The sequence below is a fragment of the Podarcis muralis genome, chromosome 1, assembly GCF_964188315.1.
Source record: "Podarcis muralis chromosome 1, rPodMur119.hap1.1, whole genome shotgun sequence".
In the NCBI taxonomy this organism is placed as follows: domain Eukaryota; kingdom Metazoa; phylum Chordata; class Lepidosauria; order Squamata; family Lacertidae; genus Podarcis; species Podarcis muralis.
The window spans coordinates 127,319,326-127,343,253 of NC_135655.1; the positions used below are offsets into that span (position 1 = coordinate 127,319,326).

A 23,928-nucleotide genomic window follows, 5' to 3' on the forward strand; every position below is an offset into this window, starting at 1 on the left:
GAGTTTTGTTTTTGCAAAGTTTTTGGATTTTTCCTAAGTAGTCCAGCAAAATTTCCAGTAGGAAAAGAATGGGTTAATCACAGGGTGGATTAGATTTAAACCACAATTTAAATCACTAGTCAGTAAGACTTGATTTAAATATTTTTTTTACAGAAAGACTCATTCTTGCTGGCATGATCTTAATATTTACAACCAGATGAAGGTTTCATTTTTGGAATAATAAATTTTCAAAGATTACTAATTTGGTTATACTATTAGAATATTGTGAGGTTTAATAAGTTAACTGCTTATATTTGGACAACTTTTCTGCTGTACTTTATCGGAAGGAGAAAATAATCATTTCCTTAATAACAATTTAAACAATTTATTTAACTGAAACCATAACATTATAGCATGTGTATCCATGTTTGTTAACTGATGTGGTTAAACATTTTTTCTCTTTTAAACTTTAAACTGAGTTTTAGCACACATGAAAAACTTAAAACAAATCCTTATTTGCTGATGAATAGCCTTTGGACTATAATGTAGAAACCTGTCTTTAGAAAGATTCTGCCCACCCAGTAGTGATGTATGGAAGTGAGAGCTGGACCATAAAGAATTGATGCTTTTGAATTACGGTGCTGGAGGAGACTCTTGAGAGTCCCTTGGACAGCAAGAAGATCAAACCTCTCCATTCTGAAGGAAATCAGGCCTGAGTGCTCACTGGAAGGACAGATCCTGAGGCTGAGACTCCAATACTTTGGCCACCTCATGAGAAGAGAAGACTCCCTGGAAAAGACCCTGATGTTGGGAAAGATGGAGGGCACAAGGAGAAGGGGACGACAGAGGACGAGATGGTTGGACAGTGTTCTCAAAGCTACCAGCATGAGTTTGACCAAACTGCGGGAGGCAGTGGAAGACAGGAGTGCCTGGCGTGCTCTGGTCCATGGGGTCACGAAGAGGCGGACACGACTAAACGACTAAACAACAACAACAACAACAACAACAACAACAACAACAAGAGTAAAACACTTGGGCTTGAAGGGGACTTCCACCAAGTCTTGCTTCATTTGTAGGCCCCTGCACCATTCTCAAGGATACCCCAGTCTCCAGATGCAAAAGGAAAAGGAGAGGCAGGAGACCTCCATCTGTGAGTGTGAGCTCTACCCTGCTTGGGGAAGCAATGTTAACTTCCCAAGCCTTGATTGTATGTTGTTCAGAAGAGCAACAAGTACGATAAATCACATATCAACACGTGTGTAATCCTCTCTTTCCCCCCATTTCTAATACTCAACAGAAAATTTGTGGAACGAGAATTGTTCAGACCTGATGAAGTGCCGGAGAAGCACAACTTGTCTTTCTTTCCTACTGTAAATGATCTCAAGAACCACATTCATGAAGTGCAGAAGTCGCTAAGAAACGGGAAGATATTATACAACTCAGAAACTATTCCAGCAATGGTAAGCACGGACTCTTCTTTTTTCCTCTCTTTTTCTTTCAGCCAAGTTTTGTGGTCATTTTGTGGATAGTCTTCATTGCTTGCTCTTGACTCTCTCTCAGGATAACTGTTTCAAAGGCATTAGCACAAATAACCCCGCCCCCAGTAAATTACAATTAAATTGCCTACTAAGGTGATTGATACAGTATTGTCAGAATGAGAAACAGAGTATAAACTAGAGTATAAAACAAAAAAAGATTGTTTTTAGTAGAGCAAATTTATCTACTCAAATGGTCACTTAATAGATATTTGATAGAACAAGTGACAAGCTTAAATTATTTGGGGTTGTCACTCAGCAAGTTCATGGCAAACTCCTAGCTAAGTAAAGGCAAAGGAACCCCTGACCATTAGGTCCAGTCGTGACCGGCTCTGGGGTTGCGGTGCTCATCTTGCTTTATTGGCCGAGGGAGCCGGCGTACAGGTTCCGGGTCATGTGGCCAGCATGACTAAGCCGCTTCTGGCGAACCAGAGCCACGCACGGAAACACCGTTTACCTTCCTGCCGGAGTGGTACCTATTTATCTACTTGCATTTTGATGTGCTTTCAAACTGCTAGGTTCGCAGGAGCAGGGACCGAGCAACGGGAGCTCACTCCATCACGCGGATTCGAACCGCCAACCTTCTGATCGGCAAGTCCTAGGCTCTGTGGTTTAACCCAAAGCGCCACCCGCATCCCTAACTCCTAGCTAGAACAACTCAAATATCAGAGAGGACTACGAAGGTCTTACTAATATTCCACATGGCAGAAGGCTTGGCTTTTATTTCTTTAAATGATTACTTGACCAGGGTTTGTTTGACACCAAGTTAACTGTTTCTTAAAACCACAGAAGGGTTAAGAAGGAGGAATCTAAAAGATAACAGTATAAGAACAAATAAGTAAATCTGCATTTCAGTTTTTGTGTTTTCATGGTGATTTGGATGTGTGTCAACACGTGATAAGAGTGTTGGCTTCTTTAAATGGCTCTTCTTCCTCTTTTCAGCTTCAATGGACAACAGACAGTGGTAATATTCTTACTGAAACAGTGACTGTTACACTTGCATCTTCACCTACTGATGGTAGGAGCAAGCTGAAAACATTTATTTGTTGCTGAGTTAATCCTAACGTTATGTAGCCTATATGTAAGTGGTTCCCAAACTCCCAACGTCTTCAATATCTTGGTGGACCACTTAGATTTTCCTGTTTGCGGTCACAATTGTAACACACTGTGCTAGATGTTATATGATTTTTAACTGTAATTTTATTACTTATTTTATTTCTTATGTAGTTTTCAAATTTGCATTGCATAGAATTCAAATTGCAAAACAACAAAGAAAACAATTAAAATGCCATTCAAAATCAATAGAAATGTTTAATGCAGAAATGCCATGGTCCACCTGAATGAAGATTGCAGGCCATTGTTGATCTGCTAGACCACAGTTTGGGAACCCCTGCTTTATTTTTTCGCTTAACCGTGCCACTTTCAGAGGCAGTTTCAAAGTCTCATTCCTTCACCAATTATTATTATTATTATTATTATTATTATTATTACGGGTTGGGTTTGTTTTTCATCTTACAGTTCATGCGCCTTAAAAGTAAATGCCTTTTTTACAATTTATTGTTTAAATGTTGTCCTATGAATGATTCTTTGTGCACTTCCCTTTGCTGTGGTGTGGCGAGCCCTTTGGAAGTGATAGTTGTGAGGGTGGGGAGCAAAAAAATAGCCTGGTACAGGAAGTTGCAGCAAGATCCTTAGGAATGTCCCTAAGCCACGAGGTAGTGGCTCCTTGTGAATGCAAGTAGTCTGAAATACACAGAGGATCACCTATTGACTTATGTAGGAAGCAGAGTGCCGTATTACGAGTGTAGAGTTTTCTCCGATATTGGAATGAATTCCTTGGGTGTGTGTTCTGCTACAGAGCTTAGGACAGTATGCAACTAAATCCTTGCGTTAGTGTAAGGCTTCTCCTCCCCACAAGGTTTGTGGTGGGGGGAGGCCAGAACAGATTTAGGGGGCATGCAGCAAAAGGAGAGCGTGCAATTCCTCATATGTTAGTTGGTGACCTAACTGATGCAATGTATTGCTTATACCAGTGTATGTATGGCGAATTGCACATTAAGCTGAGCCTTTTTCTGTGTGTGTTTAACTTGTATTTTAGCAACTCTTGAAACGGACCAAGTGAACTGAAAAACACATCCCACTCCTGGAACTGGAAGGTAAGAATTTAATTGCTGGCAGCGTAAGAGATCGGTTTTTTTGGCCCTAGGGCGCTTAATTTGAAATATGTCCATATATATTCTATTCATCAATTAATTTTTACCCTTCAGGGAGCAGACATACTTATTTGCATATTTTTAAAGTAGCTGTTTTTTTTTATTTATAGCTTGCTTCAAATAATTTGTGACTGCAAGTAATGTAGAGATTCTGGCAATAGTATTTATCTCAGTGAAGCCACAAATTTGCAGCTAGCAAATTTGATCCTAAATGTGTTGTGCTAATATATCTATTTGAAGTGTTGGTGTAATGAACCCACAAGAGTGCTGTAGGTGTTTTGTGTTCAAAGCCGATTTCGGGGGCGTAATCCCAACAACTTTGGGGTTAAATCCACTTTGGTGGTCCTCACACATGTTCACTATTGCCCCAGTTCTACAAAAGCTTAAAAATGAACCAGAACTCCAACGTATGAGAGCCTTGGTAGAAGATAAGGTTCCTGAAATTACGATCAATGTTGCCAAATTTTGTGTAGCCGCTATTAGGCGCAGGAAACAAGAGCTTTCCAATGTCAATATGCAGGCGAAGGCAAATACTTAATTTTATTTATGCTGTCTAATTTTAAATTGCTGTTATGGCCTAATCTGTATTGAAACTGTCCTTTGTTTTTTCCGGTGTTATGCTTCGCTGACAAGCTGTACGAGTTAACCTGGTCTGTGACCGTTTAATAAAAATTTGATTTGATCAAATCTAGCCCTCTTTGAAAAAAGTTTGGGCACCCCTGAAGTACAGTAATTGCTGTATTTACTTGGGCCATTGCTTTAGCAGAAACCATGGCAAATGAATGCACGTCAATACAGTACAGTATATGGTATTTATTTAGAGATAAATCAACATCAGCTACTGCTTTTATTATTTTACAAATTCCCTAAGTGGGCCACTGCCACAAAGCAGAATACAAAACAATAAAACAAACATTTAAATATATTAAATTATTAGTTAAATACAACTAAAAATAGCAAATCAAATTATATCCCTAGCACACTTAAGGCAGCAGTCCTGTACAAACGTATATGAGTGGAGCTTATGTTCTAAGTAGACATTTATAAAGGTAAAAGGGTAAAGGGACCCCTGACCATTAGGTCCAGTCGTGGCCGACTCTGGGGTTGCAGCGCTCATCTCGCTTTACTGGCCGAGGGAGCCGGCGTACAGCTTCCGGGTCATATAGCCAGCATGACTAAGCCGCTTCTGGCAAAACCAGAGCAGAGCACGGAAACGCCGTTTACCTTCCCGCTGGAGCGGTACCTATTTATCTACTTGCACTTCATGCTTTTGAACTGCTAGGTTGGCAGCAGCAGGGAGCGAGCAACGGGAGCTCACCCCGTTGCGGGGATTCGAACCGCCGACCTTCTGATCAGCAAGTCCTAGGCTCTGTGGTTTAACCCACAGCGCCAGCCGCGTCCCCCACCTTAGAGACCAACGAAGTTTGTTATTGGTATGAGCTTTCGTGAGCATGCACACTTCTTCAGATACATGGCTGCCTCCCTGTAACTAACCTGTAATGCTAACTGAGACGAGAGTAAGCAAGCAACTCATTCATTTTCCTGTTATTTAATGTTCAACTACTCACTGTAATAGTCACTCAACTTCCTTTCCTGCTTTCTACTCCCTTGTTTTCTTTCAATATTCCTCTATAGACTACTGACCATTCAACAAAGTACTTTATATTGCATGAGATATATCTGGGGATTTAGTTTGGATGGCTGATTGGATAAGCTTTTATCAAAGGTAAGAAGTGCCCCTGCCCCGTGTCACTTTGTCTCTGGTTGTTTTTGTAGGGAGCTCACCAGAGAAAACCATAATCAAAGTGGAATCAAATGGAGCAAAGGAGCTCTTAACTTCAGAGTTATTCCAGCCCATAGTATTTACCCAGCAAAAGGTAACTACGGTTTCTATAACAAGCTGTCAAAAAATTAGTAGTCTGGGATCAGGGAGTTACCTGTACAGCACAGGACCATTGTATTATAGTTTGTGTACAGTGGTACCTCGGGTTAAGTACTTAATTCGTTCCGGAGGTCCGTTCTTAACCTGAAACTGTTCTTAACCTGAAGCACCACTTTAACTAATGGGGCCTCCTGCTGCTGCCACGCCCCCGGAGCACAATTTCTGTTCTCATCCTGAAGCAAAGTTCTTAACCCAAGGTACTATTTCTGGTTTAGTGGAGTGTAACCTCAAGCATATGTAACCTGAAGCGTATGCAACCCGAGGTACCACTGTATTGGGTTTTTTCTTTAAATATCAGGGGAAATGTGCCCTTCTTTGCAGGAGAAGACAAGCGCACGTCTGAAGGGACACAAGCTGTCAGCTTTATAGATTTCACAATGCAGACTTTGTCCTAGAAGTGACACTTGCACAATTGTGTTCTGCGTAGCACCAATCACTCCTGTTGAGGCAGTATCCAGGAACAAAATATTGTGACTTGACTGATGGTAAACTGTGATATTCCTGCAGCATGCATTTCCTTGAAGAAAGACATTTTAGATCCCTACAACGCATGAGTAACTGCACTCAGTAACTGATGGACACACACTTGTTGGCAACCTCCCGTTTACAGGGAGAGAATTGCGGTTCATACCTACAATTTAGGCATTGCTGGTCTGACACAGTGTGTGTGTGTGTGTGTGTGTGTATTCTGGGTGGGTGGGGGGTTTTTTGGGGGGGGTGATAGTACCACTCCATATATCCTAGTTAGGATTCAGAAATGACCGCTCCCCGCTTAAAACGGGGGGCGCCCTTTGCGTGGACGCGTGCAGCCCCTGGATCTGGAGCGGCTCCATCAGCATAGGCTTGGCTTTGCCTTTCCCCAGGTGGGATACCTGGAGGTCTCCGCCTACCTCAGTCAGTTGTGCAATCCCACCTGGGGGAAGCGTTGCCAAGGAGATCAGGCCAGGTAGGGGAGGGATTACCTGCCCACACAATAGAGGGAGGATCTTACCTGGGAATCCTCACTTGGCCACTCCATATATCCTAGTTAGGATTCAGAAACTACCCAACTTGAAGTTAGTCATGAACTTCATTTGCTATTTTGCACTTTGGTGGGTGAATGCATAAACGTTTTTTAAAAAAACTTTTACTTTTCTAGGGTTTACAGCTGCAATCATTTGATGAAGCAGCAGCCCTTCTGAGGCTGGATAGCCAAACACCTCTCCAGCCTGCAAGCCTTACGCATTCCACAAGGAGGCACTTAACCATCCGGCCTATATTCAATAAGGAAAATAACACAGAACAATGCTACAACATCAGCGCTTGGAGAACAACATGGACCAAATCAAACGGTTGTGGCTTTGGGTCAGTTTGTAACTGTTGGCAGCATGGGGGATGCTGAAGCTCTTGAAACGAATCAAAGTATTTTGGGAGATGAGCAGACCGTTCCCGCACAGACGGCAGACAACTGTCCAGCTCTTAGTAAGTACAAATCTCTCTAGGTTGTCAACTTGCAAAAAGTTCTGCTTCTTAGCTATCTGTTTCACAAGGATGGTTGAGGTGACTGCTAGCTGGTATCTGACAACATTTAATAATGCAGCTTCAGGGGGTGTGCGGGCTTCTCGGAGCATTATATTTTGAGCTCACCTGGTGTATATACACATTCGTGGCAGATAAACATGCCCGTTGTAGGCTTTGAAATTCTGAATAGTTGCTAAATCCTAAAGCAGAGTCACAATGACAAACCTAGACAGCATCTTAAAAAGTAGAGACATCACCTTGCCAACAAAGGTCCATATAGTAAAAGCTATGGTCTTCCCAGTAGTGATGTATGGAAGTGAAAGCTGGACCATAAAGAAGGCTGCTCGCCGAAGAATTGATGCTTTTGAATTATGGTGCTAGAGGAGACTCTTGAGAGTCCCATGGACTGCAAGAAGATCAAACCGATCCGTTCTTAAGGAAATCAGCCCTGAGTGCTCACTGGAAGGACAGATCGTGAAGCTGAGGCTCCAATACTTTGGCCACCTCATGAGAAGAGAAGACTCCCTGGAAAAGACCCTGATGCTGGGAAAGATGGAGGGCACAAGGAGAAGGGGACGACAGAGGATGAGATGATTGGACAGTGTTCTCGAAGCTACCAGCATGAGTTTGACCAAACTGCGGGAGGCAGTGGAAGACAGGAGTGCCTGGCGTGCTCTGGTCCATGGGGTCACGAAAAGTCGGACACGACTAAACGACTAAACAACAACAACAAAGCAGAGTCATACAGAAATATATTACCAAAGCGACTACTCCAGAGTAAGGAGTGTGGACAAGCAAACAGATAAGTCACAGAAATAAATCACAGAAGGGGTCATTTTCTTTAATCAACACCCGGAAGCTGTTCTGGGTACAACCAGTGTTTCTTCCCACAAGGGGCTTAATCATCGAGCTGCACAATGGAGTCTAGACAATATACAACCAATAGTTCAGACAAGTGGACAAATCTGTCCCTTTGTGCATTTCTCCCATAAGAAGAACAGAAAGAGGCTATGGAGCCTTCTGTTTCTTAGCTTTCCTAACCTTGTATCTATGGTTGAAGGCGAGGTGTTAGCTTTGCAGAGTCTTCAGCCTCAATATTTCACACCATGGAAATTATTGGCTCTGCTGAAGTGTGTTTGAAAGGAATTGCATCATTATTATAATGGTTGCAGTGTCGTTCTCCATCCTCAAAAGGAACTCGACTCCATAGTTCTGTGCAGAACTCTACAAAATTACAAATAATGAGGAAGAAACTCTACTGAGAACTTTTAAAATTTAGCTTGATTTGTGGTTTGTCTTGGTGTGTCGAAGGATGGCATTGTTCATATGTATGTTTGTATGCAGTTAGAGTGAATGGGGGGGTTCCTACTATTTTCTTGCCTTCCCACATATATTACGATTTGCCGCTTCTACAAGTAGTTTAACTTGCATCCACCTGTTGTTAGAGCAGTACAGCTGTCAAAGGTAAAGGTAAAGGGACCCCTGACCATTAGGTCCAGTCGTGGCCGACTCTGGGGTTGCGGCGCTCAATTCGCTTTATTGTCCAAGGGAGCCGGCGTACAGCTTCCGGGTCATGTGGTCAGCATGACTAAGCCGCTTCTGGTGAATCAGAGCAGTACACGGAAATACCGTTTACCTTCCCGCCGGAGTGGTACCTATTTATCTACTTGCACTTTGTGCTTTCGAACTGCTAGGTTGGCAGGAGCAGGGACCGAGCAACCCGTCGCGGGGATGTCTTAAATCAGTTTTAACTTTAATGCTTTTATTTCCTTTTTTAGGAGAAGGAAGCAGCAGCAGCTGAAGGGGACACTGTTTGCAGAGGTCAAGAAACAAAAGAACAGGCACTTTATCCAGAGATGGACAAATACAGAGACTAGAGACTTTCAAGCGCCATCTGTGCTTGAGTCTATGAAGGCTGTTGAGAACTTCGAAAGAAGATAGGTCAGCTTTTGAGAGGACATTATTTGATGCCTGCTCCTTATGACTATCTGTAATAGACAACTGCTTTGATTTACAGCTGATCTGGTTCACTGCCAATTCCAGATGGTTCTTCATGTGAAGTTACTAGTATCTTCCTCCTTCGCATGATGTTTCAATACCCAAATGACCTGTTATGGTCATATTTGAGAAGACCTTCCAAAATCAGATTGCTGAGGGGATTATTATTTTTTTTTTTATAATTTTGAGCCCAATAATGCCTGTTCTCACTGATTCCTCTCCACCTGGGGACCCTTTAACTTGTCTCAGCACACACAAGGACATTTGCCTCGATAGCAGCAGCAATGGAATTCCAAGAGACATTTATTAATTGAGACCCAGCCAATTAGCAGCTGAAAAGGGGAGGAAACGATTGTCCTTTGGAAAAGAATTGGGTTGCCAGCAAAAAAACCAACTGTTGAACTTGTATGATTAGCTGACATTGTGGAAGAAGGTTTCACCTGATACCTACAATTAACCTTCAGATTTATTGATGGTGTTGTCTTTTCTCATTTTGCACTCCATATACTGAACGGGCAGGTGACCTATGGAGCACAGTGGCTAAAAAGAGCCCTTACATTTGGTGAAGAGTTACTCTTCAGCTGGGGACGCGGGTGGCGCTGTGGGTAAATCCTCAGCGCCTAGGGCTTGCCGATCGCATGGTCGGCTGTTCGAATCCCCGCGGCGGGGTGAGCTCCCGTCTGCAGTCCCAGCTCCTGCCCACCTAGCAGTTCGAAAGCACCCCTAAAGTGCAAGGAGATAAATAGGTACCGCTTTCTAGCGGGAAGGTAAACGGCGTTTCCGTGTGCTGCACTGGTGCCGGCTCGCCAGAGCAGCTTCGTCACGCTGGCCACGTGACCCGGAAGTGTCTCCGGACAGCGCTGGCTCCCGGCCTCTTAAGTGAGATGGGCGCACAACCCTAGAGTCGGACACGACTGGCCCGTACGGGCAGGGGTCCCTTTACTCTCCAGCTGATCTCTCTCTTCTTACACTGTGCACTTTACCCTTCGCAGAGAAGCAAATGGGATTTAAAGCCTACTGCTAAGTCATGCTCATTCATTTACCATGTGGTAGAACAGACTTCTAAAATCCGTAATGTGTCTTGACTGTTCAAGAAATACGTAGCAGTCCCATCCATGAGTTAACGGGTAAGTTGAGCCTTTTGTGATCCCTCCAACCCCCTTCAAGAAAGCTTTAAGAATGCAAAATTGAGCGATCGTTCTATGTGAAGACTGTCAGTTTATTTATTATTTGTTGAAGTTACATCCTGCCCTTTCTCCTGAAAGTGACTAGGGTAGCAAACTGTTCCACACTTGGGGGGGGGGGGGCGGGCGGACTGTTATAGTTTTAAAAAACCACATTATATCTGGTGATCTTGGGGTTCCAGGAACAGTATTCTTCAGCTACTAAGTGCCTGGGTAAATGGGAATGTTTTCACATTCCTCCTGAAAGTTAATATTAAGTTAATAATGATGGAGGCATGCACACATCACTAAGAGGAACATATGAAAGGAAAGGGGATTTCAGCGTGGGATATTTCAATTATCTTTGTACCAAGCAGAATTCTGATGGCATTATTCATAACTGCAGGGTTAAAAAATGAAAGCACAGAAAGGGTGAATTCATGCCATTTTTTTTTTCTTTGCACATACAAAGCAGTAGTTGAAATTATTTCCTGTGAGCAATTCACACATCTGGGATTGTGTTCCGAATTGTGTCATGACTTGGTTCCCATTGATTTTAACAGGACTTAAGAGCCATTGACTTGTGATCCAACTCAACTTTATGTTCGTGTTACAAATGAAGCCTTTTGTAAATACCTAAACTATTTGCGGCTGACAGTTTCTGATGTTTAAACTTGAAAGATTGATAACTTCTTTGAGCTGTAAACAATTTAATCATGTGAATATGGAAATGTTTTCGCTTGTGCAATTTTGAAGACAGGTTTTGTGTTGTACATACTCATTCTATAGTGTTTCATATTAAAATGTAAAGTTGGAGGATTTTTTTTAAACCAAAAGGGTGACGTTTGTGTTCTGTGTCTGATTAGTGTGTGGCCATAAACATATTCCTGAGGACTTTGGTCTGAGGAAGGTGGCAGAAAACTGTGAGCACTGATTTCCTACAATGCTTTCCCCTGTTTATAAAATCAATTCTACATATACAAACTTTGTGACATGCTTGCTATTATGTATGTTTCCGTGTAACACATTGCAACTGTATTTTGTTAAAGGAAGAACTTGAATTGCCTGAAATCCAAAGCGGAACAGAAGGATGACATGGCTATCCGGTGGATACCCATTATAAAGTTTACTGGGAAGAATATCTTCTTCTTCTTTGGTGATCACTCGTAACCCAGTAAGATTGTCTTCCATAAACACGGTTTTAACAATGAGTCTGTAAGTGACTGTGGAGGCCAGTTCTGGATCCACACGTCCTTCCACAGTGGAGATATTGGTTCCCGGATGGGAGTTGATCATGGTGTGGCTTTGCCAAGCGTGCCTTCCTCTTAGCACATTCTCCCTTGCGTTCTGAGTTTGAGTGTCTTCAAAGTCCATGACACCTTTGGTAAAGGCTGTTCCCCAACTGGAGCGCTTGCAGGCCAGTGTTTCCCAGTTGTCGATGTTTATACTACATATTTTTAGATTTGCCTTGAGACAGTCTTTAAGCCTCTTTTGTTGACACCAGCATTATGCTTTCCATTTTTAAGTTCAGAATAGAGTACAGTGGTGCCTCTGGATGTGAACGGGATCCGTTCCGGAGCCCCATTCGCACCCTGAAGCAAATGCAACCCGCCTCTGCGTGGGTCACGATTTGCCGCTTCCGCGCATGCGTGTGACGTCATTTTGTGCGCATGTGCGAGCGGTGAAACCCAGAAGTAACGCGTTCCGTTACTTCCGGGTCGCTGCGGAGCACAACCCGAAAACGCTCAACTGAAGCAACTTTAACCCGAGGTATGACTATAGTTGTTTTGGAAGATGATAATCAGGCATCTGCACAACATGACCAGTCCAATGAAGTTGATGTTGAAGAATCATTGCTTCAACACTGGTGATCTTTGCTTCATCCAGTACACTGATATTAGTTCACCTGTCTTCCCAAGTGATGTGTAAGATTTTTCAGAGACACTGTTGATGGAATCTTTTGAGAAGTTGTAGATGGCGTTTGTAGGTGGCCCATGTTTCACAAGCATACAGTAAGGTTGGTAGTACAATAGCTTTGTAAACAAGCATTTTGGTTTCCCTGTGAATGTCCCATTCCTCAAACACACTGCACTTCAATCAGGAGAAAGCCGCACTCGCAGAGCTCAGGCGATGCTGGATTTTGGCATCAATGTTGACCACTCACAGGGAAGAATATCATGAACAATATTCTTCAGTGGTATTAGCACATGGCTATGCCATATTTTTGTCGGATTACAGACTTGTTAAAAGGCCACTTTCTTCTCAGTTTCTGCACGGCCAGCTAAGTATGTGATAATGGTTCTGAACATGCCTGCTTTGAGCATGATTCTGTTTGTGGAAAGGTTGCATACAGTTTTTTAAAACATAATGTTAATAGAGTATGTCCTTTGATAGTAGTACTCCAGTGTATTCTGTTCATTTGCCAACCGTGCCTCCCTCCAAACTGGGCACACCTATGACATTGAGCTTCATTTTGAGATTCATAATAACCTGAAACCTCCTTAAACATCAAATATCCTTCACAGTGTATGCACAGACTCCTCTACAGACCAGAACCAGACCAGACAGTTCCTTCGTGCTGTATGAAGGGCCTTGTTCCAAGTCAACAATACGCATTTCCTTCTCCTTAATTCTTAAGATTACACTTAATTTCTCACTGTGTTGGATCTGTTTTGCTTCAGTGAATCTTTTCTTGGTAGACAGCTGTGTCCTTGATGACATGCCCCCCGTCATAATATGTTACCAGCAGCAATGCTGTTTGTTGCCTCACTTGGTAGAGACAGAAGGGCAAATTTAAGGTCTCATCTCCATTAGATTGTGGCTAGTTTGAGGGGAAACTCAAATAGTGGATGGGTTGAAGAGGGAAGAATTTGCCAAACACAAAACTAGCTGAGAATAGAGAGTATAAATGGGAAGAAGCTGGTCCGAATTAAAAACTTCTGATAGTTTCTCAGCACGCATTTTTTGGTGCAACCCTAGGCTTTGCCAAAACAGATGTTTCATTTTAATGAAATAATCCCAAAAGCTGTTAGGTTTCTGTGTGTTGCCACTGTGCAGTCCTTGGAGTCACAAGACTCTGTTTTGCATTCCAGACATTCAAGGCTGTTGGAAGTCTCACGGAAGACAGGAGACGGATGTGACGTTACTGGTTTCCTGTTCCTTTGTGTTTCAGTTGCTCTCTGCTTTCAAAGAGAGAGCATGGATATCTCTGCTTCACTGTCTGCATAGTTAGAAATAAAACGCTCTTTGCATGCAATGTAGCTCATACTATCTCAGCTCCTTCCCTGCGTGCTGGATACTCTGCGTAATGGGGGAATGTGCTTGGAGCCTCATCAAAGGCTGAGGTCGCTAATCACGTCAGAGGACTCGACCGGAAGAGTCGTTTGGTCGAACACAAGTCTGACAAAAGCTGGTTTACCGAAGGCAAAAGAGGTGTCTGAAACCACTGCGATTTCAAACTTGCCACTCAGCTTTCTGAAAATGCTTTTTCCTGGCACTTGTCGTTCTGCGATTCACTCCCAGAAGATGGTGGTGCCACAGCCTCAAGGCTTCCTTATAAGAAGAGAAAAGACAAACATTGCTGTAACTTTTTGTCTCCGTATGTGTTATGTGAAGAGGGAGCCAGCTGGTGCCTGCTGTCTACAGCCCTGTCTCTATTTTTTAAAATTATTTTTTATTATAAAATACACACATATTGCGAATATACAAGCATACAAACATACATTTCATACAATCCTTAAATATATACAAACATACCTACACTCAATCCCACAGATAATTCCTTTTCCCATCGCCATCCACCACCCCTCACCCCACCTTTGTGTTAGACTTCCAATCTACTCAATTGCAATTTCTTCCCACTTCTATTAATTTCTTTCACACACCTTTAACCTAATTTCATGCTTCTTTTTCTATTACACATTGTTATCCATCTTATTTAGTATTTCAGTATTTAAAACGGAACTTGTTTAGTCTAATAGTTCTGATTTTTCAATATTGTTTTGTAAGTATCCTTTAAACACCTTCCAATCCCTGTCTATCTTCTCTTTTGAGATCCTTCCAATTTCTCCCATTGTTTTGGATATATTGTAGTACTCCAATAATTTGGCAAGCCCTGTCTCTAAGCTTCACCTGTTTAGCCAAAGGAGGAACTCTTCGTCAGGTGACTGATGACTTGGAGAGTGTTTTTCCGCAGGGCCTGCATGCCTATGGCCTTCCTGCAGCTGGGTGAAGCAGTGGTTTCCCTGTTGCAACAGATGATGGCAGCGGAGAGTGGTCTTAGCTGGGCATATTGCGGCCACTTTTGGTCTAGCTGGGTTGGGCTTCCTCTTGGCTCTGCAATAAAAGCCTACATCGATGGACATATCATAGGAAGGGTAAAGCCTTCCTTTCCTAAAACTGCCAATGTGATGGAGAAGAGTCCATTCTATATTTCTATAATGTCTGGAAGAAGACATACCGTATTTTTCCGCGTATAAGACGCCCCCATGTATAAGACGGCCCCCATTTTTTTGAGCCCAAAATTAAGAAATACCGTATTTTTCGCCCTATAAGACGCACTTTCCCCCCTCCAAAAATGAAGGGGAAATGTGTGTGCATCCTATGGGGTGAATGCAGGCTTTCGCTGAAGCCTGGAGAGCGAGGGGGGTCGGTGCGCACCGACCCCTCTCGCTCTCCAGGCTTCAGGAAGCTATCCGCTAGCCGTGGGAGACCCAGCTCTCCCAGGGCTAGCGGAGAGCTTGCCAGCACCCAGAAGCTTGGGGCGCGTTGAGCTCCGCACGCCCCAAGCTTTGGGATTAGCGCAGCGCACCTGGGGGGAAAATAAATTTTCCCCCTTTATTTCACCCCCCAAAAACTAGGTGTGTCCTATGGGCCGGTGCGTCCTATGGGGCGAAAAATACGGTAAATATTTTAAACACCAAACAGAACAACTTTGATATTTTATTAAATATTCAAAACACTGGTATATTTAGAACCGTATATTTAAACATCAAACAGTGAGGAAAGCTGTGTAATGGAGGCTGCTCCGTTCAGCTCAGTGTAACTCCACTGTAGCTCCAGCTCCAGCTCCGCCGCCTGTGTGCTGCACTTTTGTCTCAGTATTTACGGTATGTGCCGTATTTACTCCACGAGTGCCGTCAAATGCGAACGCTGATCAAGGAGTTGCGACTGCCAGAGCTGCCTGAGTGAGTGCGCTTGGGGAACAGCGTCTGGGTAGCCAGGGGGCGGCTGAGGGAACCGGGTGGAAGGGACAATGTCCGGAGTGGGGGCCGCTGGGGGGGGGAGTACCAGACCAGGCTTTGTCATGAGGCGAATAGTGAGGGGAGGCGGGGGGGGGGGAGAATATGGATGGCGGCATGTATTTATTTATATATTTAATTGCAACATTCAGTGTATAAGATGACCCCCAATTTCAAACTTTAAAATGTGGGGGGTGGGGAAAATACATGGAAAAATATGGTAAGCATATTTAGAGTTACTGTTTTTACAGGTTTCGCTGAAATAAGGTAAAGGTAAAGGGACCCCTGACCATTAGGTCCAGTCGTGACCGACTCTGGGGTTGCGGCACTCATCTCACTTTATTGGCCAAGGGAGCCGGTGTACAGCTGGTCATGTGGCCAGCATGACTAAGCCGCTTCTGGCGAACCAGAGCAGCGCATGGAAACGCCGTTTACCTTCCCGCTGGAGTGGTACCTATTTATCTACTTGCACTTTGACGTGTTTTCAAACTGCTAGGTTGGCAGGAGTAGGGACCGAGCAACGGGAGCTCACCCCGTCGTGGGGATTCGAACCGCCGACGTTCTGGTCGGCAAGTCCTAGGCTCTGTGGTTTAACCCACAGTGCCACCCGCATACTTCCTGCCAAATGCAAAGGAAAACAGTAACGTCTGCACAACCAGTTCTAACTGCTGAAAAACTCTTTTTAAATTGTGGTCTGCTTGAAGGCTGTGATTTATGTGCGCCTCCTGCCAAATCCATATATCCCCATATATAGTTTTGAAATAGTTATCATTGAATAAAACTGGTAGCGGGTTAAGATGCATTTTTCGTTAAATGCCGTTTTTAAAGATAACAGACAGACAAAACGGAACAGGTTCTCCAAACTGCATTGCTGGCTATCCATGTTTTCTACCTTGTTTAACGGTTCTTGTTTTTAACAGTTGCATGCCGTTTAAAAAAAAGCTGTCAGAATTGCCTGCCATCATTTTCCTTCAGCTTAATACAGTCTGAATACAGTGGTACCTCGGGTTAAGTACTTAATTCGTTCTGGAGGTCTGTTCTTAACCTGAAACTGTTCTTAACCTGAAGCACCACTTTAGCTAATGGGGCCTCCTGCTGCTGCCACGCTGCCAGAGCACAATTTCTGTTCTTATCCTGAAGCAAAGTTCTTAACCTGAAGCACTATTTCTGGGTTAGCGGAGTCTGTAACCTGAAGTGTATGTAACCTGAAGCGTATGTAACCCGAGGTACCACTGTATGTGAATAAACATACCGGTAACTGATTTTTTAATTTTATTTTAAATGGGGGAAATATGAGGGTGAGGACAGGACTGCATGCAAAGACCTCTCAGTTGCTTTTATCTACTTCATTTTTAAAATAAAATATTACGTAGGAAGCTCCCACATTCTGAGGCAGACCACTGTCCCACCCTATTGCCAACTCTACACTGACCTCTCCAGTGTGTCACACAGGGAACCTCCCAACACCCCTCTCCCTAGGTGCCAGGACCTGAACCCAGGACCTGAGTGTAAAGTAGATGCTCTGTCACTGAGCTATGGCTGGTTGAATATAACAGCTACTAAATGTGTTGGGACGCGGGTGGCGCTGTGGGTTAAACCACAGAGCCCAGGACTTGCTGATCAGAAGGTCAGCAGTTCGAATCCCCGTGACGGGGTGAGCTCCCGTTGCTGGGTCCCTGCTCCTGCCAACCTAGCAGTTCGAAAGCATGTCAAAGTGCAAGTAGATAAATAGGTACCACTCTGGCGGGAAGGTAAATGGCGTTTCCGTGTGCTGCTCTGGTTCGCCAGAAGCGGCTTAGTCATGCTGGCCACATGATCCAGAAGCTGTACGCTGGCTCCCTCGGCCAATAAAGCGAGATGAGCGCCTCAACCCCAGAGTCGGTCACGACTGGACCTAATGGTCAGCGGTCCCTTTATCTTTACTAAATGTGTTAGGTGCTTGCATAACCAAAAGAAAATGCCATCTCCAACTCCATCTCTGAAAATTTGTACACATCGCTGGGGAAGACAGGCAAACTAAAGCTGGAAGAAGCAAAGGTCACCAGTGTCAAATAAATGATTCTACAACATCAGCTTCATTGGACTCGTCATGTGCAGATGCCTGATTATTGTCTTCCAAAGGAACCGCTCTATTCTGAACTTAGAAATGGAAAGCGTAATGCTGGTGGTCAACAAAAGAGGTTTAAAAACTCTCTCAAGGCAAATCTTTTTTAAAAATGTAGTATAAACACCAAAAACTGGCAGACACTGGACTGCGAGCACTACAATTGGAGAGCAGCCTTTACCAAAAGTGTCATGGACTTTGAAGATGCTCAAACTCAGGACGAAAGGGAGAAACGTGCTAAGAGGAAGGCACGCTTGGCAAATCCTCACCATGATCAACTGCCGCCCGGAAACCAATGTCCCCACTGTGGAAGGATGCGTGGATCCAGAATCGGCCTCCACAGTCACTTGCGGACTCCCTGTGAAGACCGTGAGTTAATCTTACTCAGCTACGAGTTGTCACCACAGAAGAATGGAAACAGAACACTAGGTGGTGTAAACGTTAGGCCCAGGCTAGCAAGACTGCTCTTGTGTTCTCTGCCTCTAGAAAATAGAACGGAATGTGGATTATCTTGAGAGTGCAGTTGCCCGATTCTATAGCCGTTGGTTCTGATTCCGTCACAGAAGGTCTTTTGGTGGGGGAAATCTAAGGCCTCCAAGCAAGGTCACTCCCAGGAAGCCTCTCGCCATGCCTGCAAAGCTCTGGAGAAGGGAACTGTATTCTGCTGGATTGCAGCATATTTGGTTCAGTGAGTGCTGGGGAGTAGGACAGAATGACCTAGTCTCTTCCCTTATTCAGCAGGCGGGGAGGGGGGGGGATATATCTTCCTTGACCTGTTCCTGAAGGTCACATCTATGATCATCCTACATCCTCTTGTTGCACGTCTAACGAAATTCCTTTTCTACAGCTGCTCTCACTTTGATTTCACTGAGATCTTCTCTCCAGTGTTGTGGCTTTTGAGAGTGTGATTTCCTACCAACTTACTTTTTATGTATAACCCCTTGTTCTGAAGACGGTCAGGGAGAGTTCTTGGGGCCCTTGGAGCATACCTGCAAACTGAGTTACATTGGACACCCTTGTGTTTCCAACAATGATTGGGCAGATGCTTCTGGAGTCTGGATAGGTGTAAAGCAAGACTTGGAGAGATAAACAACAATGATAAACAACAGGCTATCCCCTGTTGTTTATTGCCAACAGCTAGTATTCCGAGAGATAAAGGTAAAGGGACCCCTGACCATTAGGTCCAGTCGTGGCCGACTCTGGGGTTGCAGCGCTCATTGGCCAAGGGAGCCGGCGTACAGCTTCCGGGTCATGTGGCCACCTATTTATCTACTTGTACTTTGACGTGCTTTTGAACTGCTAGGTTGGCAGGAGCAGGGACCGAGCAACGGGAGCTCACCCCGTCGCGGGGATTCGAACCGCCGACCTTCTGATCAGCAAGCCCTAGGCTCTGTGGTTTAACCCACAGTGCCACCTGCGTCCCGAGATACATCCTCTCTATTTATAGAGCTTTCCTTTTGACTATCACATAATGATCTTTTTTCTTATATAAACAAAACAGCAGCACCCCCACACAAGCAAGAGAGAAAAGTAGTTGCGAGGGAACTCCAGAGTTTGCAGAATTGCAAAAAAACATTTAGGGGAAATTCTCTCTCCCCTCCTCCCAATTTTGGGAACTTGCCAAAAACAAAAGCAAAGCAACCCATTGGAATGTTCGCTGGATACAGAATGCTGACTGACTGTTCTGAGAAACAAAATATCGGTCTAGAGAGGGAATAGAATGGTGCATCCTGAACAGAAGCACTTCATGCTGCAACATTTTGTTGCAGAAGTTTGCTTTTCATAGCTAATAGCCATGGATAGGCCCATTGGAGCCTTGTCTCTTAGCATTGGTGCGGCTGGTATATTTATATCGCACTCTTTCCCGCGGGCTCATAACAATCTGTAAAAATAAAGTCAGGTGCTTGCTTGTTTGTTTGTTTGTTTAAAAAAGAATTGCAGCAGTGGTGTGTATTGGTGCCCAATGATGTAAAGGGTGGGCATATTCCAAGCTTGCAATTACCACTTTCTTTTTCATTTGCCAGGGGCATGTGCAGAGGAGTAAAGGCATGGGTAACCAAGCAAGGGCAGGGGTTTCAAATGCATGCAACTGTCACTCTTCCAGGTGGCAGGATCTAGAATCAATCTAGATTGAAAGCAGCATGCTGAGACTTCCTGTTTGACTGTCGTGGCAAATGGCTGTCCCATAACAGCGGAGCCCTTTCGTGCATATAACGAGGATAATATGGAGTAGTTATCCTCCTCCAAAAACCCCAGGGCCGGGGGGGGGGGAGCAGCCCTCCCTCAGATCATCCAATACCTGCCACCTGTCCAGAAAGAATGCGGGGGGCAGGGGGCGCTGGGTGCAATGCACATGGGGACGCGAGTGGCGCTGTGGTGTAAACCACAGAGCCTACGGCTTGCTGATTGGAAGGTCGGCGGTTTGAATCCCCGTGATGGGGTGAGCTTCCGTTGCTCAGTCCCTGCTCCTGCCAACCTAGCAGTTTGAAAGCACGCCAAAGTGCAAGTAGATAAATAGGTACCACTCCGGCAGGAAGGTAAATGGCGTTTCCATGCGCTGCTCTGGTTTGCCAGAAGCGGCTTAGTCATGCTGGCCACATGACCCAGAAGCTGCATGCCAGCTCCCTCGGCCAGTAAAGTGAGATGAGTGCTGCAACCCCAAAGTTGTCCACGACTGGACCTAATGGTCAGAGGTCCCTTTACCTTTACAGGCATCATACTGGCTAACCCCTGCTAAGCTCAAAACAATACATTTTTGTGCTACAAATGGGTTAGTGTGTATGCAGCTTCGGACTCACAACTTTGCCTTTGGGCAATTGTTTCCGGCAATAGCAAATGCATTTAGCTCCACAAATTACCTACCACTACATCAAGTCCACTGGCCATTGGCCACCACTGTTGTTGTTGTTGTTGTTGTTTAGTCGTTTAGTCATGTCCGACTCTTCGTGACCCCCTGGACCAGAGCACGCCAGGCACTCCTGTCTTCCACTGCCTCCCGCAGTTTGGTCAAACTCATGCTGGTAACCTCGAGAACACTATCCAACCATCTCGTCCTCCGTCGTCCCCTTCTCCTTGTGCCCTCCATCTTTCCCAGCATCAGTGTCTTCTCCAGGGAGTCTTCTCTTCTCATGAGGTGGCCAAAGTACTGGAGCCTCAGCTTCACGATCTGTCCTTCCAGTGAGCACTCAGGGCTGATTTCCTTAAGAATGGATGCGTTTGATCTTCTTGCAGTCCATGGGACTCTCAAGAGTCTTCTCCAGCACCATAATTCAAAAGCATCAATTCTTCGGCGATCAGCCTTCTTTATGGTCCAGCTCTCACTTCCATACATCACTACTGGGAAGACCATGGCTTTAACTATACGGACCTTTGTTGGCAAGGTGACGTCTCTACTTCTCAAGATGCTGTCTAGGCCTGTCATTGCCCTTCTCCCAAGAAGCAGGCGTCTTTTAATTTCGTGGCTGCTGTCACCATCCGCAGTGATCATGGAGCCCAAGAAAGTAAAATCTCTCACTGCCTCCATTTCTTCCCCTTATATTTGCCAGGAGGTGATGGGACCAGTGGCCATGATCTTCGTTTTTTTGATGTTGAGCTTCAGACCATATTTTGCGCTCTCCTCTTTCACCCTCATTAAAAGGTTCTTTAATTCCTCCTCACTTTCTGCCATCAAGGTTGTGTCATCTGCATATCTGAGGTTGTTGATATTTCTTCCGGCAATCTTAATTCCAGTTTGGGATTCATCCAGCCCAGCCTTTCACATGATGTATTCTGCATATAAATTAAATAAGCAGGGAGACAAAATACAGCCTTGTCGTACTCCTTTCCCAATTTTGAACCAATCACTTGTTCCATATCCAGTTCTAACTGTAGCTTCTTGTCCCACATAGAGATTTCTCAGGAGACAGATGAGGTGATCAGGCACTCCCATTTCTTTAAGAACTTGCCATAGTTTGCTGTGGTCGACACAGTCAAAGGCTTTTGCATAGTCAATGAAGCAGAAGTAGATGTCTTTCTGGAACTCTCTAGCTTTCTCCATAATCCAGCGCATGTTTGCAATTTGGTCTCTGGTTCCTTTGCCTCTTCTAAATCCGGCTTGCACTTCTGGGAGTTCTCGATCCACATACTGCTTGAGCCTTCCTTGTAGAATTTTAAGCATAACCTTGCTAGCGTGTGAAATGAGTGCAATTGTGCGGTAGTTGGAGCATTCTTTGGCACTGCCCTTCTTTGGGACTGGGATGTAGACTGATCTTCTCCAATCTTCTGGCCACTGCTGAGTTTTCCAAATTTGCTGGCATATTGAGTGTAGCACCTTAACAGCATCATCTTTTAAAATTTTAAATAGTTCGGCTGGAATACCATCACTTCCACTGGCCTTGTTATTTGCAGTGCTTTCTAAGGCCCATTTGACTTCACTTTCCAGGATGTCTGGCTCAAGGTCAGCAACCACACTACCTGGGGTGTACGAGACATCCATATCTTTCTGGTATAATTCCTCTGTGTATTCTTGCCACCTCTTCTTGATGTCTTCTGCTTCTGTTAGGTCCTTACCACTTTTGTCCTTTATTATGGTAATCTTTGTACGAAATGTTCCTTTCATATCTCCAATTTTCTTGAACAGATCTCTGGTTCTTCCCATTCTGTTGTTTTCCTCTATTTGTTTGCATTGCTCGTTTAAGAAGGCCTTCTTGTCTCTCCTTGCTATTCTTTGGAAATCTGCATTCAATTTCCTGTATCTTTCACTATCTCCCTCGCATTTTGCTTGCCTTCTCTCCTCCGCTATTTGTAAGGCCTCGTTGGACAGCCACTTTGCTTTCTTGCATTTCCTTTTCATTGGGATGGTTTTCGTTGCTGCCTCCTATACAATGTTACGAGCCTCCATCCATAGTTCTTCAGGCACTCTGTCCAGCAAATCTAAATCCTTAAACCTGTTCCTCACTTCCACTGTGTATTCATAAGGGATTTGACTTAGATTGTATCTTACCGGCCCAGTGGTTTTTCCTACTTTCTTCAGTTTAAGCTTGAATTTTGCTATAAGAAGCTGATGATCTGAGCCACAGTCAGCTCCAGGTCTTGTTTTTGCTGACTGTATAGAGCTTCTCCATCTTTGGCTGCAGAGAATATAATCAATCTGATTTCGATGCTGCCCATCTGGTGATGTCCATGTGTAGAGTCGTCTCTTGTGTTGTTGGAAAAGCGTGTTTGTGATGACCAGCTTGTTCTCTTGACAGAACTCTATTAGCCTTTGCCCTGCTTCGTTTTGATCTCCAAGGCCGAACTTGCCAGTTGTTCCTTTTATCTCTTGACTCCCTCCTTTAGCATTCCAATCCCCTATAATGAGAAGAACATCCTTCTTTGGTGTCACTTCTATAAGGTGTCGTAAATCTTCATAGAATTGGTCAATTTCAGTTTCTTCAGCACCAGTAGTTGGTGCATAAACTTGGATTACTGTGATGTTAAAAGGTCTGCCTTGGATTCGTATCGAGATCATTCTATCATTTTTGAGATTGCATCCCAGTACAGCTTTCGCCACTCTTTTGTTGACTATGAGGGCCACTCCATTTCTTTTACGGGTTTCTTGCCCACAGTAGTAGATGTGATGGTCATCTGAACTGAATTTGCCCATTCCCGTCCATTTTAGTTCACTGATGCCCAGGATGTCAATATTTATTCTTGCCATCTCATTTTTGACCACCTCCAACTTACCCAGGTTCATGGTTCTTACATTCCAGGTTCCTATGCAATATTTTTCTTTACAGCATTGGACTTTCCTTTCGCTTCCAGGCATATCCGCAACTGAGTGTCCTTTCAGCTTTGGCCCAGCCGCTTCATCAGCTCTGGATCTACTTGTACTTGCCCTCCGCTCTTCCCCAGTAGCATGTTGGACGCCTTCCGACCTGAGGGGCTCATCTTCCAGCGTCATCACTTTTATATGCCTGTTGTCTTTGTCCATGGAGTTTTCTTGGCAAGGATACTGGAGTGGCTTGCCGGTTCCTCCTCCAGGTGGATCACGTTTGGTCGAAACTCTCCACTATGACCTGTTCATCTTGTGTGCCCTGCTCGGCGTAGTTCATAGCTTCTCTGAGTTCTTCAAGCCCCTTCGCCACGGCAAGGCAGTGATCCATGAAGGGGATTGGCCACCACTGCATTTCAGCAATTCATAAAAACTATTCAAAGAGCTTCTAGGAGGCTATTCATCCCAAATCTCCCAGCCAGAGTCTACAGGGAGTAATAAAATGGGCTGAACCTACAAAGAG

At 44.4% G+C, this 23,928-nt stretch overlaps 1 protein-coding gene across 6 annotated transcripts in view; it reads left to right on the forward strand.

Moving 5' to 3' along the window:
- The window catches only part of CARF (calcium responsive transcription factor), a 28,358-nt gene extending 16,951 nt beyond the window's left edge, over positions 1 to 11,407 (forward strand). For 4 of the 6 annotated variants that reach the window (XM_077918147.1, XM_077918136.1, XM_077918141.1 and 1 more), the window contains 6 exons: positions 1,277 to 1,439; positions 2,457 to 2,532; positions 3,613 to 3,670; positions 5,504 to 5,604; positions 6,808 to 7,013; positions 8,948 to 10,471. In XM_077918147.1, coding sequence (XP_077774273.1) covers positions 1,277 to 1,439; positions 2,457 to 2,532; positions 3,613 to 3,641 — 268 coding nt within the window. In that variant the 3' untranslated portion in view covers positions 3,642 to 3,670; positions 5,504 to 5,604; positions 6,808 to 7,013; positions 8,948 to 10,471. Of the gene's footprint in view, positions 1 to 1,276; positions 1,440 to 2,456; positions 2,533 to 3,612; positions 3,671 to 5,362; positions 5,454 to 5,503; positions 5,605 to 6,807; positions 7,014 to 8,947; positions 10,472 to 10,893 lie in introns of those variants that run through there. The other 2 variants (XM_077918159.1, XM_077918153.1) reach the window with 2 other exon arrangements.
- Positions 11,408 to 23,928: the final 12,521 nt, after the last annotated feature.